Source organism: Microplitis mediator, chromosome 5 (assembly GCF_029852145.1).
Source record: "Microplitis mediator isolate UGA2020A chromosome 5, iyMicMedi2.1, whole genome shotgun sequence".
Classification (NCBI taxonomy): domain Eukaryota; kingdom Metazoa; phylum Arthropoda; class Insecta; order Hymenoptera; family Braconidae; genus Microplitis; species Microplitis mediator.
Window position 1 is genome coordinate 21,550,454 of NC_079973.1, and position 14,542 is coordinate 21,564,995.

Sequence of the window (14,542 nt, forward strand, 5' to 3'; positions counted from 1 at the left end):
AGATACGCTGTTTTGTCGTAACAAAGCTAAATAGATTTATTTAGTGTCACTTAATGATAGGGTATTATCAAAATTTTACTAATTTAATGAATTACGCCAATAACATTGATCAAATGTGTGTATAAAAAAATGAAAAAAAAATGTACCTGAAGAACGGAACGTTTTTCACGCAACGAAAATGAAAAATTGATGTAATTTGACTGCTGAAGGGGTAGTTAGAAGTAGCCTGCAATTCCCTGCTGAGATATTAGTGCGTATGCGAGACATTTCAACAATTTAGATCCAGTAGATTTTTTACTTTTCGTTTTGTTTTTTATTTTCGTTTCACAAAAAACGTTCCGATCTTCAGGTACATAAAAAAAACGTATCTTTTTTGCATTGGAAATTTAATTCTTCGAGTTAGAGCGTTTTGTCATAAAAATTTAATCTACTTATCAAAATAAGCATTAGTTTCTTACGATACAAAAAACGTATCTCGAGTTACAGCGTTTTGTCATGACAGAAATGAATTTTTCTGTTGAATTGTACTCAAATTCTGTTAAAACTTTAAATGCTATTTTCTCGAAACTATAATTTTTGAGATACGTCGTTTTGTCATGACAGGGCAGAATTCATACCAACTGCATAGTAAAATTTAATAGGTTAAATCAGGATATTTAGCATGCAGTTGATATAAATTTAATTTGTTGCTTTGTCAAAATTACAATGCACCTTGTAAATTCTGTTCGATGTATTTTTAAAATTTCTACAGTATCGGTAATTCGTACAATAATTCCATACTGTCCTCATGTTACTATGACTATAGTAATTTTTATATAAATTTTTGATGCAAAAAATACCGCAAAATTCTCTGCGTGTACAGTAAATATTAACTTCTGTTTATCGCTTTGTTCAATCAATAATTAACGAGTATTGACGTTAATTTACCATTGATTTGACGCTATAGTTTCTCTAGATAATTGAGTTATGAAGTATAAATTTATAGAAACAGTGCTTGTATCATAGCCCAAGCACATAACAATAAAGTTTTGTGCCAAAGCAATACAGCATTAGATATCTAACAGAATACATACTAATATATGGAGTTTGTTAGTTTGTTAGTTAACTTTATGTAGACTTGTATGATATAAATTGACTATTTCTTACTGTCGTAGTTTAATTTCTATGTGTCGTAGCTGCACAAGATCAGCACACAAATATACACCCGCATCCGCACACGACTGTACAAATCTCATCTCATCTTATTAAAACGATCTTTGTGCAGAGTAGAGCCAAAGAGGAACTCGTTAGACGACGTCTTCTCGTGTGTATATACGTGCTCGTATCCGTGCTCTTAACTTTTATTATCATTTTTTTTTTTTATTTACATTTACATAGGGAAGAGATAAAAGCTTTGGATACAACAGTGGCAACAGGTTTGCGCCCGCGCAGCTTTATCCTTTGCTTTTATTAAAACTTTATCCTATGCGTGTATTCATACGTTTATATCTACATCTGCATCAAAATTTATAAATTTTTACGCTACACTGTAAAAAATTGCAGAGTTAACGTGGGTTTAATCCAAAGTCAGTGCGAGCGGATGTTTATTTTTTTAATCCCTCGGAGTAGAATTCACTTCGAAAGTTTATATTAATATTAAAACTCCTAATTGGGTCGAGTGCGGGTTTAAATAAAATTCAAATCACTCTGCTGAAAAAACAAACTTCCTATTTACTCCGTATGCAGAGTGATTTTTTTAAACTCCGAGTGACGGAGTGAAATCAGATTTAAATAAAATCCGTAATCACTCCCGGCCATATGATATTCCCTTTAAATTTATATATTTATTTGGTGCCGTAAGATGGACGGTGGTGATTTAGGTGTCATCCAGGTCATAAAGTACCAGGTAGGGTACTGTATGTACTGTTAAGGTATCGGTCTTTGAGAGCTTGGGTTCAAACCCGACTCTCGAAATTGACGAGTTCCGTCTTTTTAATCGATTCTACATCAAATTCCCTTTAAATTGATTTATAAATTTTTTTTATTTTTTTTAAACTCCCTGTTTTTTACAGTGCATACAAATATGTTTATATACATTTAATATTATCTGATATTATCTATAATACGTACGTACATTACGTGATTATGTATATTACGCATTATCTCAACTCTGGGTTGAGTAAAGACTGCTATACTATTCTGTTAAGGTATCTCGGTACTATATGTAATATATAACAGCAGTTGCGATAATTTATGTATCGTGTAGTTGCATTAATTCCAACAGGTGCGACACTCATAATAGATACGTAAAATGTGCTATTCTATACAAGGCTACTGTTTTTTTTTTTTTTTTTTTTTAATTTTAATTTCTATTAAAACACTAATTTTTTTACTCATCATTTGCACTTAGGCGGTCATAAAAACTAAAAGGCCCGCAGACTCTTAATTATACGCTAGTTTCACCTAATGAGCATGAAAAATTTTTTTATCTCTCAAGACCCTCGAACTGTAGATTAAAATTTTTTGGTAATTAAATTTTAATTATAACTCGGTCGATTAAATATTTGAACATAAAAGCAGTAATTAAATGAAAAAAAGTATGTAATGATTTAATATTTATTTCTAATTCATTTATAATTATAATTAACGAGTTGTCGCGTGTTATTGTCTCGAGTATCAAGCGTACTTCCGGCATGCCAGGTCCCTTCACAAGTAGCGGTATAATTTAGATTTAAAGGATACGACGGACGATGTGGCTACTGAGTTTATAGTCATATATTGCGAGGAGAGTTAATTTAAATTTATAGTTAATTGCCTTGAGTTACATCGATAGCTCTTATGCCTTGAAGGGCATCCACGATCTACTCTGCCCTATTATTACATATAATAGGATGTATATTGATGAACAAGGGTTAAAACTCTTCATCAACCACTTAAGTCATACCTCGGAGATGTTAAGCGCAATATCTCTGACATAATTGAGTCAGTGAGATGAAAGGTGATGTGATGTAGGGTAAAACAGGCTGTATTATTGTACGAGAGGCTACAAGGGACTCTCGTAGATGTCTACTGAGATTCCACTTACGCCAAAGCTTCAAAAGTTGTTTCTTGCGGAATTACGCTCTACTGTAATCGCGTCATCGTCATTACGCCACGTAACCAACTATAATCTACATACATATCACATTTGTTGTATGTGGTGACATATATTTATGTATGTGCGAACAATGACATTTTGTTCTGTCAAATGAATCTTTAATTTCATTCATTAAATAAACGCTGAATAAAATAAGAAGAGAAAAGAAAAAAAAAAAAATTAATTCATTGCGATTCTTTGTAAAAATGTATTTATATTTTTTCTCGGTGGGTTTAATTTATGACCGTCTATTTATAGACATTTTAATTCATTGTACGAGCAAGATTTGACACGTTAAAAAATGAGTATAAACTCGTGGCATGATCCCGTTGTTGGTATTGTACATTTTAGTTTTTAGGTCTAAGTTTAAGCCGTTGTTTTGGTTTATTTATTCTTTTGATCCACGAGCTGAGGATATGTACAATTTATTTTTGGTCTCTGGTCGTGAGAGCACGCAGCAGTCGTGGCAACGATCTGACCCGCGGCGAACTTAGAAAGTCGGGTGGAATTCAAGGCGAAGGTTGGCTGTCTCGCGTGAGCGAGAAGATACCAACAAAAACAGTACAAGAACACGCCAGCCAGGAAGCTTGTCCAGGTTCTGTTCCTCTTCTTTCCTTTCCTTCTATTATTATTTCTTATTTATTCTTACTCTCGACTCTACTCTACTCTACTTCATTCCACTCTTTATTCTCATAGATGAATATATTTATTTATTTATTCACAAATAAAGAGGAACGATCACCAGCAGAGATTAATAGGCCTATTGTCTTGTGGTAAACACGCCAACACAGGGATACTAATTTTTTACTCGAAATATTTTTTATCGACAAATTTTAGATACCGCGGTCTTCAATCACCATCCGTGTAAAAAAAATTTTGTTCATAGTTAATTAAGATCTGAATTTCATCACGAAAATCAGATCCTGATCCAAGTATGACCTTCATCATTAATTTGATTTAACAAATTTTCGTCTAGTGAATCCGTATTAATTCTAAAATTAATTTATTACGTCTCTGCATTGGACTTGGGGTGACTTCGATAGAAACTTGACTGAATTTTTATTATATTAAACCTTTTGTAAAATTTATCTCATGTACCTGAAGATCGGAACATTTTTCGTGGCACGAAAATAAAAAACCAAAATGAAAAGTAAAAAATCTGCTGGATCTATAAATTACGGAAACGTTTCGTATAAGTGCAAGTATGTCAGGCAAAAATTACAGTCAATCCCTTTTTGTCCTTAAGTCACCTTTAGGCAGTCAAATAACATAAATTTTGTTCATTTTCGTAGCGCGGAAAGCGTTTCGATCTTCAGATATATCATCAAGTACTCGATTTACGAAAATCAGTTTCGATTTTAAAATTAATTCAGTGAATGAACTTCGGATCTGTTAGATAAAAATTTGATTGAGTCATAATTTTTTCGTGATTGAAGTTATTGATACAAATTCACGATGAAAGTCATATTTGTGCCACGATTTAAGTTCCGCGATGAAATTTAGATTTAAAGTCATTATGTTTAAAAATTTTTCTTACACGGAGAAAAATGTTGGCTCGAAACCTAGCAATTTTTATTATGCTGTCGACCAAACTTGAAACAAGAAGGGAAGCATCCAAAAAATTACTATGCTCTTATGCAAAATTATTATGCCGCATCACAATTATTATCATGTATAGAAGTAATTGTTATTAAATCTTATCGATAAGTGTCTCGCGCGTAGTAAATATTATGATACAGCATAATAATTTTTCGCATGAGCATAATAATTTTTTGGATGCTTCCCTTTTTGTTTCAAGTTTTGTCGACAGCATAATAAAAATTGGTAGGTTTCGAGCCAACATTTTTCTCCGTGTACACGAGCGATCACAGGTTAAGACCCGATTGTTTTGAGTTGAGAAAATTTATCTTAACATCAGAAATGAGATTTACTATGGTTTGTTTAATTATAATCATTATTTAGCTAAATGAAAATACCTAAACATTATGTAAAAACCCACGCTAGTAATTCTAATTACGATAAGTCCGTTTTATTTTATAGACAGCAAACAAACTCTTGGTGGTTTTTTAATTGATAAAAAAGAAAGTATATTGCTTATAAGGTGTGATCAGGGACGTCGTTATGCTTAAATGGTAAAACAACATTCGATTTCAGTTAATATGGGTAGCCGTTGTGTTACTGAATTTACGAAAACATTTTCACTACCAATTACTCGTTTTATTTTTAAACTCTCATGCACAGACTGTTTTTTTTTTTAAATTATTCAATGATAAATATTTTTTTAAGAGTAAAATAGAGGATTCAAACATACCTTGTAAAAAGAGCGGTGTTAAAAATGACCTCATTTTAACTCCGCCCGGTGTTAAAATGAAATTACACCAGTGTAGGACGCGTAATTCGGCGGTGTTAAAATACCGGTGTAAAAACGGGGTAAACTGCGTCCGCTCAGAGTATTAGCTTTGAGAAGTTTATAAGACGTAAAAAATATCTTGACACACACACACACGAGCGCACACACACATTCCCAAAGTAAAATATTTTAACACCGCTAAATTTCTTTTAACACCGGTAAAGAATATTTACACCGGCGGCGGCGTTATTTTTACACCGCTTTCGGGGTTAAAATTTAACACCGCCAATTTTAACACCTACACCGCTTGGACTTACCCCGGTGAGTTTTTACAGTGTGTGCGTAAGTTAGTAATGCATTTTACTCATGAAAATAAAAAATATTAGGGCAGCATCGCGTTGTTGCGATAAATAAAAGCAAAACGTTTGCCAGTTAATTGTTTGTTTGCTCATTGCACAATAATTCACCAGGTGTTTGGCTCTACGTCGACATAAAGAGCCTCGGTATTAATAATCGCAATAACAATGAAAAGTAATAATAATAATTTTACGACCTTGGTTTTGTTGTTTTAGATATACCTGACATTCCTGAGAACATCAGGAATTTACGAGCTCTACAGGTGGCGGATTTCAGCAGCAATCCAATACCACGGTTCGTATTTACTATATATTAGATAATACTTTATTTATCTCGATGTTATACAATAATAATAAACTATTATTGTTATTTTTATTGCAGACTACCAGCGGGCTTTGTGAAGCTGAAAAATCTCACAGTACTCGGCCTCAATGATATGTCGCTCACTAGTTTACCGCTGGATTTCGGAAGGTAATGAATCACTTAAAATGTCTTTTTGCTCAATAAAAAGTTATTTACGGCTAAGTTTGTTATGATAAGCGTGTAGTTTTGATGGTTTAATGGGGTTTTATTTTTGTTTTTAGTTTGGAATCTTTGCAGTCGCTTGAATTAAGAGAGAATTTACTTAAAAACTTGCCTGAATCACTTTCGCAGTTGAGTAAACTCGAAAGACTAGATTTAGGTGACAATGAAATTGAAGAATTAGTAAGTTTTTTTTTTTATTTATTTATATTTTTACTGCACTCTATTTGTTTATTTGTTTAAAATAAAAATAAAACAGTCGTTAAATTTGAATTAGTGCAATTCAAGCCCGTCTGTGTTAATTGTTGACTTTATTTTTTTTTAGATATCTATTAATTGACTTTTAATTACTTTCGATAGTTATGTCGTGTCAATATTTATCACATAATAGATCATTAAATTTTTTATCATCGATCTGTTCAATTAAAATTTTTTTTCATTAGTCAAATTTTTTAATGCTGAGATTGGTAATTTCAAAAAAAATTTTTAATTTATACGAAATTTGAAATGTAAAAATTTTTTTTTAAATTGAAAATGAGAGATGGACTCACGCGTAATTTTACCACTGCTTTATTATTAATTGTCACAAATGATTGACCCCCCCCCCCCAATTATGACGGAAATATATTTACATATGTACATATTAGGGTGATTCAAAATATATCAAATTTTTTTTTTTTCTTGGAAACAGGTTCAAAAGTTTCATTTAGATAAAAAGACGCCTGTGAAATTCTTAAAATCGATCAGAAGTATTTTTTTTATGAGCTTGACATTAAAATGAAAATAACTAGAAAACAATGCGGAATTCGAAAAAACTTTATTGGAAATAACTTCTAGGGAATAAAATTGCCCATGAAAAAGGTCCCATGATATTTTGTAATAGGTCTGATAGTTTCGCCGGAAAAGTAAAAAGATCTCAAAATTAAATATGAATTCGACTTCAACCTCAAATAACATTTGAACAAATAGATTAATCAAAAAATGATAAGAAACTTTTTTTGTAGAGCATTCAATTATCTACAAAAATATGCCTGCCAATTATTCTTATGACGCATTGTTAGCTAGTTATAAAAATCAGAAGACGCAAAAAAAATTTTTTCCATTTTATCCAATAATAAAATTTAGATGAAATATATGTGAAGCCAAACTATTCGTAACGTGATTGGTCGAAAGCGAAAAAATATATGCAAACGACACAAAAAAATATACATTAAAATAAAATATGAAAAATGACACGCGCGCGCTTGCGCGCGAAAGATGTACGCTAGTTCTTATGGAAAATAGAAAAGTGCAATGCGGAACCTCTTAATGTTAATATTAAGAGCTCTAATTTTCACAGGCTTCTTTTTTTATCTAAATGAAACTTTGGAATCTGTTTCCGAGAAAAAAAAAAAATTGTTATTTTTTGAATTGGCCTAATATATAAATATTTACAAATATGAAACGAATGACTTTCTATCGTAAGAAAAAAATGAAATTAAATAAAACCGAGAGAAAAATTTGCAAAATTGTTTAATGTTCCTGCGAACGTCACTTTTCCTTAAACCCCCGACCCCCCCCTGTCACATCAAGCGATACTTCCTCCCTCATAAATGGAAACGAATTTAATGAACGGCCTCTAAGGAGACAAAAAATAATTTTTTTTAATTTTCTATACGCACGCACGCGATAAAGTCCAAATCATCCAAATTGATTTTATTTAATTTGCTTCGGGTCTTAATTATTTTATCAATAAATCTAATCTTAAATTACCTTTGAAATTTTTTAGGTTTAATTATTTAATTATAGAATTAATAAACCATTTATCAATTAACTTCGTTAGTAATTATCTTTGTCATACTAATTAGCGCAAGCAGACCGCGCGTCAGCTAAAGTAATTAAACTTTGGTTGTAACTTATAATTTCTATAAATTGGGCGCCGATAAAATTGAATATAGATCAATATAATAATATTTGTGATAACATAATAATCTTCAAATTAAATTAATGATTTAATCATCAAAAAAATGATACTGAAATTAGCCGACGTCTAATTTCAATTTTTGATTTATTTTCAAAACGATAAATTATAAAAAAAAAGTATTTGAAAAAATTGAACTTATAGTTTTTTTAATTTTTTACATGTGCATATTTTTTGTTTTTTGTTTTTCCTCTAAACAATTTGTTGAAAAAAAATTTGAAAATTTTAAATTGTCTGCTAACTTCAGAGTCACAAAAAAAATGAATAATATTTTTTATTATTAAAGCCACCGCATCTCGGAAAATTGCCAGCACTTCAAGAATTATGGTTGGATCAAAATCAACTGCAACACTTGCCCCCAGAAATCGGTCAATTAACTACACTCGCGTGCCTTGACGTTTCGGAAAATCGTTTAGAAGATTTACCAGAGGAAATACGTGGCCTCGTGTCATTAACCGATTTACATTTATCCCAAAATGTTATCGAAAAACTGCCCGATGGTATTGGCGAGCTTAAAAAATTGACCATTTTAAAAGTTGACCAAAATAGATTGACGAGTTTGAATCCAAACATCGGTCAATGTGAAAACTTACAAGAGCTGATATTGACGGAAAATTTTTTATTTGAATTACCAGTTTCAATTGGTAACCTTCATAATCTAAACAATTTAAATGTCGATCGTAATAGTTTGCAGTACTTGCCAACGGAAATTGGAAATCTAAAGAATTTAGGCGTATTATCGCTTCGTGAAAATAAACTACAGTATTTACCTAGTGAGGTTGGACAGTGCACGGCTCTCCACGTACTCGATGTATCGCGTAATAGGTAAATAATTAAACTATTCATTAAATTATTTATTTACTTAACGAAATAAAAAAGTACCTGGTTGTTTTTTATTTTGATATAATTATATATATTAAGCTGGTCGTTAAAAATTAAAATTTCTCACGGCCTAAAAAGCTTCTTTTTAGTGAATAAATACCTGGGAAATTTGGTTTTTTCTTTTTAGTAAAAAGAACACGTGCCTCAGGACGATCAAAGTTCATTTTTCGATACAATCGCGGTTTTTTTAAAATATCTCATGAAATATGCAGATTGAAGAAAAAAATCATAGGAACAATTTTGTAGGAAATTAAATTCTTGACAAAAAAGGTCATGTTCATTTTTTTTATAAAATGTGTATTTATGAAGATATTTTAAAAAAACTTTTAGAACTTATGAATTGAGCGTTTTAAGGATTGCAAATATTGGAAATAACTTTTTTCTAAGTATATAGAAACCATAACAAGCATCAATGATTGATATGTTATGAGTTACGAAGTTGTATATATTTAAGAAAAAAAACTATTTATAATATTCGTAATCCTTAAAATGCTCAATTGATAAAATCTAAAAGCTTTTTTAAAATATCTTCATAAAAACACATTTTATAAAAAAAATGAATATGACCTTTTTTATCAAGAATTGAATTTCCTACAAAATTGTTCCTATGATTTTTTCCTTTAATCCGCATATTTCAAGAGATATTTGAAAAAAACCGCGATGAGACACGTGTTCTTTTTACTTAAAAAGAAAAAACCAAATTCCCCGGGAATTTTTCCACCAAACGGAAGCTTTTTACAGGGCATCTGATAAAATTTAATTTTTAACGACCACTCTATTATATATTTATATTTAACGTATTTATTTAGGTTGCAGTACTTGCCGTACTCGTTGATTTATTTAAATTTAAAAGCCGTTTGGCTGAGCGAAAATCAAGCGCAGCCGATGTTGACTTTCCAAACGGATATTGATGAGGATACTGGTCAGGAAGTCCTTACTTGCTTCCTCTTACCACAGCTTGAGAATAATGCAGCAGGTTTACAAGGTAATTATTTACTTTAGTCAATAAAAACAACCACTAAATACTTATTTAATTTAATTTAATTAACTAATTGAATAAATTAATTGAACGAGTGATTTGAGATTTAAATTAAAAATAATTTACAGAAGGAGGGCCCTTGAGCATGATAGTGGGAATGAGAAACGCGGTTCAAAATAATGAGATGAGGGAGTTAGCCAGCAGCGACGATGAGAATTGGCAAGAAAAGGAAGCATCGAGGACACACTCAGTTAAATTCACTGATGATGGACCAGAGGCCGACAAGGAGGTGAGCATGGTGCTCATAACCAAGCACTCAGCCTCTGCACACTCTGAATTTGCTCATTTTTTCCGTCACTTTTGTTGCATGAATACCACAGACTCATTCGAGTCTATTAATTCAAATGTTGAATTATACAAATTTATTAATTTACCAACTTAGACTTAACTTGTTTTTTATTTTATTAATTATTAATACTTATGCACAATATAACAAGCAGTATTTTGAATGTATTTAAATATTTTTGCATGTAGTGCCTGGTAGTTTTAACATTTCTTTTATTTTTACTATGTTTTATTTTTAAAAAATATACATATATTATTTTTTTTCTTTTACTATTAATAATTTATCATTTTTTTTATTTATTAATTTATAAACCTGGTATTAGTTAATTAACTGGGTCTCAATTTGCATGTCAATAAATACGTAAGTATGCTTTAAAAATATATATATGGATATATTATATTATTTTATAAATTTATCTCTTTACTAATAATTAGGACCAGGATTTTTGTTTTTATTTAAAAATAACAATTAATAATTAATGGTGTCAAATTTTGGAATTACCGTGGAAATATTGACTGTATAAAAAAATTTTTTAAATAAAAGTTGTAGGAAGTTTTATTTTCTAGAGAAAATGTCTCTTATGATTTTTTTATACGACCAATATTTCCACCGTAATTTCAAAATTAAGATTTTCACAATTAATAAAAATTTGAATAATTCATTATGAATCTTAATTTTGGAATTACGGTGAAAATATTAGTCATATAAAAAAATCATAAGAGACATTTTCTCTAGGAAATAAAATTTCCTACAACTTTTGTTTGAAAAGTTTTTTTATAAGACTGATATTTTCGCCGTAATATTAAACATTTTAACATTTCGAAGTTAAGCCAAAAATTTTTTCCCCACTAATAATCTAATTTATTAAATCTAATAACAATAATAATTTTTTTATGAGCTATCATGTCACTAATTACTAGTCTACTGATAAAGTCTAAGAGTTCAAGGGCTTTTTAGAATATCTTATCAATTCTACAGACTTATTATGCAAAAGAAAAATAAAAATTATTATTTAATTTATTTAATAAGTATAATTATTTAATGCATGCTTATTAATATACTATATAATTATTTAATAAAGTGCATGAGAATGGGTTACGAGTTGATAATTAACTAATTACTTGATAATTTAAACTAAAATAAAATAAAACAAACCATAACACCGTTAAATTTATTCCAGACACCATTTGTGCGGCAGAATACTCCTCATCCAAAGGAATTAAAGGCTAAAGCTCACAAGCTCTTTAGCAAGGGAAAGAACGACAGTAGGTCAGGATCAACGGAGGAGCAGGTATGGGATTTAACATGAGTTTATTTAATAAAAGTTCAATCGACTTCTTGTCTTATTTGATCAAGCGTCTTAATTTAACGTTCAACTTAATCTGCTTGCTCAGGACGTCTCTCAAACATTTGGCCTCGACAAAACTGATGTAGACGCGACTCACGCCAATGAAGAAGAACCAGCAGAAACTTCACATCCTGTCACAACTACCGGCGAGGGAAAATCTGACGAGACTGCGCTATCGAATCAAAAAGTTGCTGTGTCAGAAACGTCAAACGATGACTCTGTTACTAAAATTAACGACCGTGATAATGAAATACATCATCAGCCAGAACAATCGTCTCCGGTAAGTTGATTAAAAATAAATAATTATGTTTCAATTATATATATATATATATTTGTAATAGTTAACCAGTAATATTTATCAATATGTTGTATGATACTGAATTCAGCAGACGTCTATTAGTTTTTGAATTTATTTAAAAATGATGAATTATAAAAATATAAATATTTCAGAAAATTCCACCTGTAGTTTTTTAAATTTTCTACATGTGCATATTTTTAGTTTTTTTTTTTTTTTTTGTCTAATCGGTTGAAAAAAATTCAAAAATTTATAATTGTCTGCTAACTTCAGGATCACTGTGTTGTTGATAATAATTGTAAATATTTAATTAACATAACATGGGGTTTAGCTTAAGCTCTAGACGTATGCGTTCAGTGCGAATATATATACTATTGATTTAAGCCATTTATTAATAAGTAAATAATACAATAATGGGATGTTGATAAATAACAAGAGTAAATATATGAAGAGGGGTAAATAGTTGGAGGGTTGTGTGAGTGGTGTGTTGTGAGAATGGGGCTCCTGTTGCAGGACACTGTCGATGTCGAGGTTTCGGTGTCAGAAGTATCTGCTAGGGGTAGGCAGGAGGGTGGTGAGGATGATTCCGAGGGTGATGATGATGATATGTCACATAGACGTGTTGAGTTTACAATATCTGAAGACACGGATTTTGAGGGTGGGGTTAATACGGGAAAGCCGAACAGGCTGCATCGACGTGATACCCCGCATCATCTGAAAAACAAGCGAATACACCCCGCAATTGACAAGGATAAAGTCGCTTCCATCATCGCACAGGTCAGCATTTGATAACACTTGAGTCAATTTTTTTTTTTTTTCATGTTACTTTATTATGTTTCAACATGATGATTATCAACTAATGCACCGCCTGCACTCGTGCTCACAAGGACAGCACGACTGTGTTATTATTAATAAATAAATAATATTTTTACTAATGAAATGCTTTATACAGTGTAAAAAATCGGGAGTGAATTCGGAGTGATCACGGATTTTAAATCCGAATTCACTCTGTCACGGAGATCTAGAGTTTCCGAAAAAATCACTCCGCTCATGGAGTAAATTGAGAGTTTGTTTTTTTCAGCGAAGTGATTTTGGAGTGAACTGGATTTTATTTAAGTCCGCATTCACTTCGATTCAGAGTTTTTATATTAAAATAACTCTTTTTATGAGTGAATTTGGCAGAGTTACAATTCTACTCACAACATCTCTACTCACTCACAAATTTACTCAGCCTCAATTCTACTCACAGTTTTTTTTACTCAGGTTTAACTCTACTCTCTAAAAACGAATTAGTGAAAATCACTATTTGGCAGTGAATAGTCACTTCTTGCTAGTGCAAAGTATACCACTATTTGGATTAGTGATATACTTTTCACTAGTAAATAGTGAATAGTCACTAATTTCATTATTTAATATTTAAGAGAGTACTCAGTTATATCTTTACTCAGCTTCAATTAAACTCAGGGACAACTTTACTCAGCTACAACTCTACTCACAAAGAATTACTATTTTATCGATAGGCTAAAGTGCGAGAGTAGAGTCGTAATATAACTAATAGAGTTAAACCTGAGTAAAAAACTGTGAGTAGAGTTGAGGCTGAGTAATGTTGTGAGTGAGTAGAGTAGTAGCTACTTGCCTTGAGTAGAGATGTTGTAACCCTGCCGTGAATTTTATTTCGAACCGGAGGTTAAAATAAAATTAAACTCTCTTCGGAGTTAATTTCACTCCGAGCGGATTAAATAAATACAGTCATCCGCTCCGGATTTACTCCGTTAATTTTTTACAGTGTAGGTTTAACTTAGCGCTGAAATAAATTTGAATTGCGAATGTCGTAGTGAGTGTTATTTTACGGAAATTCATATTCACTGTTTTTTTATTTATTACTATTATCGTTTTAGTGATATTTTATCGTACTTGATTTAATCTATGGTTGTCGTTATGTGGTGTCTACTTGACTGCTTCTGCATCAGTTATTATTTCATTTCTTCTTCTTATAATTTAAATTTATATTCATAACTAAGTCTTATTATTGGGCTCGTTGGTTGTACTCTTAGTGTCTATGGTCAATTTAATTCTACACTCTCTCTTACTTGTTTATTTATTATTTATACACTTTACTATAATATAATATAATATAATAATGTATATAACAATATACTATTGGTGCTGATTGCAATCACCAATCAGTGTTTTATAATTATAATATTAAAATTATTATTTTATTGAATTGCTTGTAAATTTTATTTACACAATTGTTTTGTTTATGTTAGAAATAATAATAATAATAAATCCATCAGGCATTCTGCTTTGTTCGCACTGAACGTTTCACTGTTTCCATTCAGCTTTTATTAATTAAATTATTTATTGTTCATTCTATGTTCGTATTGT

At 30.8% G+C, this 14,542-nt stretch overlaps 1 protein-coding gene across 10 annotated transcripts in view; it reads left to right on the plus strand.

Annotated features, from left to right (window-relative positions):
• LOC130668408 (protein lap4) overlaps positions 1-14,542 on the plus strand; it is a 62,517-nt gene that overhangs the window by 19,638 nt on the left and 28,337 nt on the right. For 9 of the 10 annotated variants that reach the window (XM_057470688.1, XM_057470692.1, XM_057470687.1 and 6 more), the window contains exons 3-11: positions 6,038-6,116; positions 6,204-6,293; positions 6,407-6,527; positions 8,591-9,129; positions 9,996-10,171; positions 10,294-10,454; positions 11,692-11,802; positions 11,906-12,139; positions 12,668-12,931. In XM_057470688.1, coding sequence (XP_057326671.1) covers positions 6,038-6,116; positions 6,204-6,293; positions 6,407-6,527; positions 8,591-9,129; positions 9,996-10,171; positions 10,294-10,454; positions 11,692-11,802; positions 11,906-12,139; positions 12,668-12,931 — 1,775 coding nt within the window. The remainder of the gene's footprint in view (positions 1-6,037; positions 6,117-6,203; positions 6,294-6,406; positions 6,528-8,590; positions 9,130-9,995; positions 10,172-10,293; positions 10,455-11,691; positions 11,803-11,905; positions 12,140-12,667; positions 12,932-14,542) is intronic. The other variant, XM_057470693.1, reaches the window with a different exon arrangement.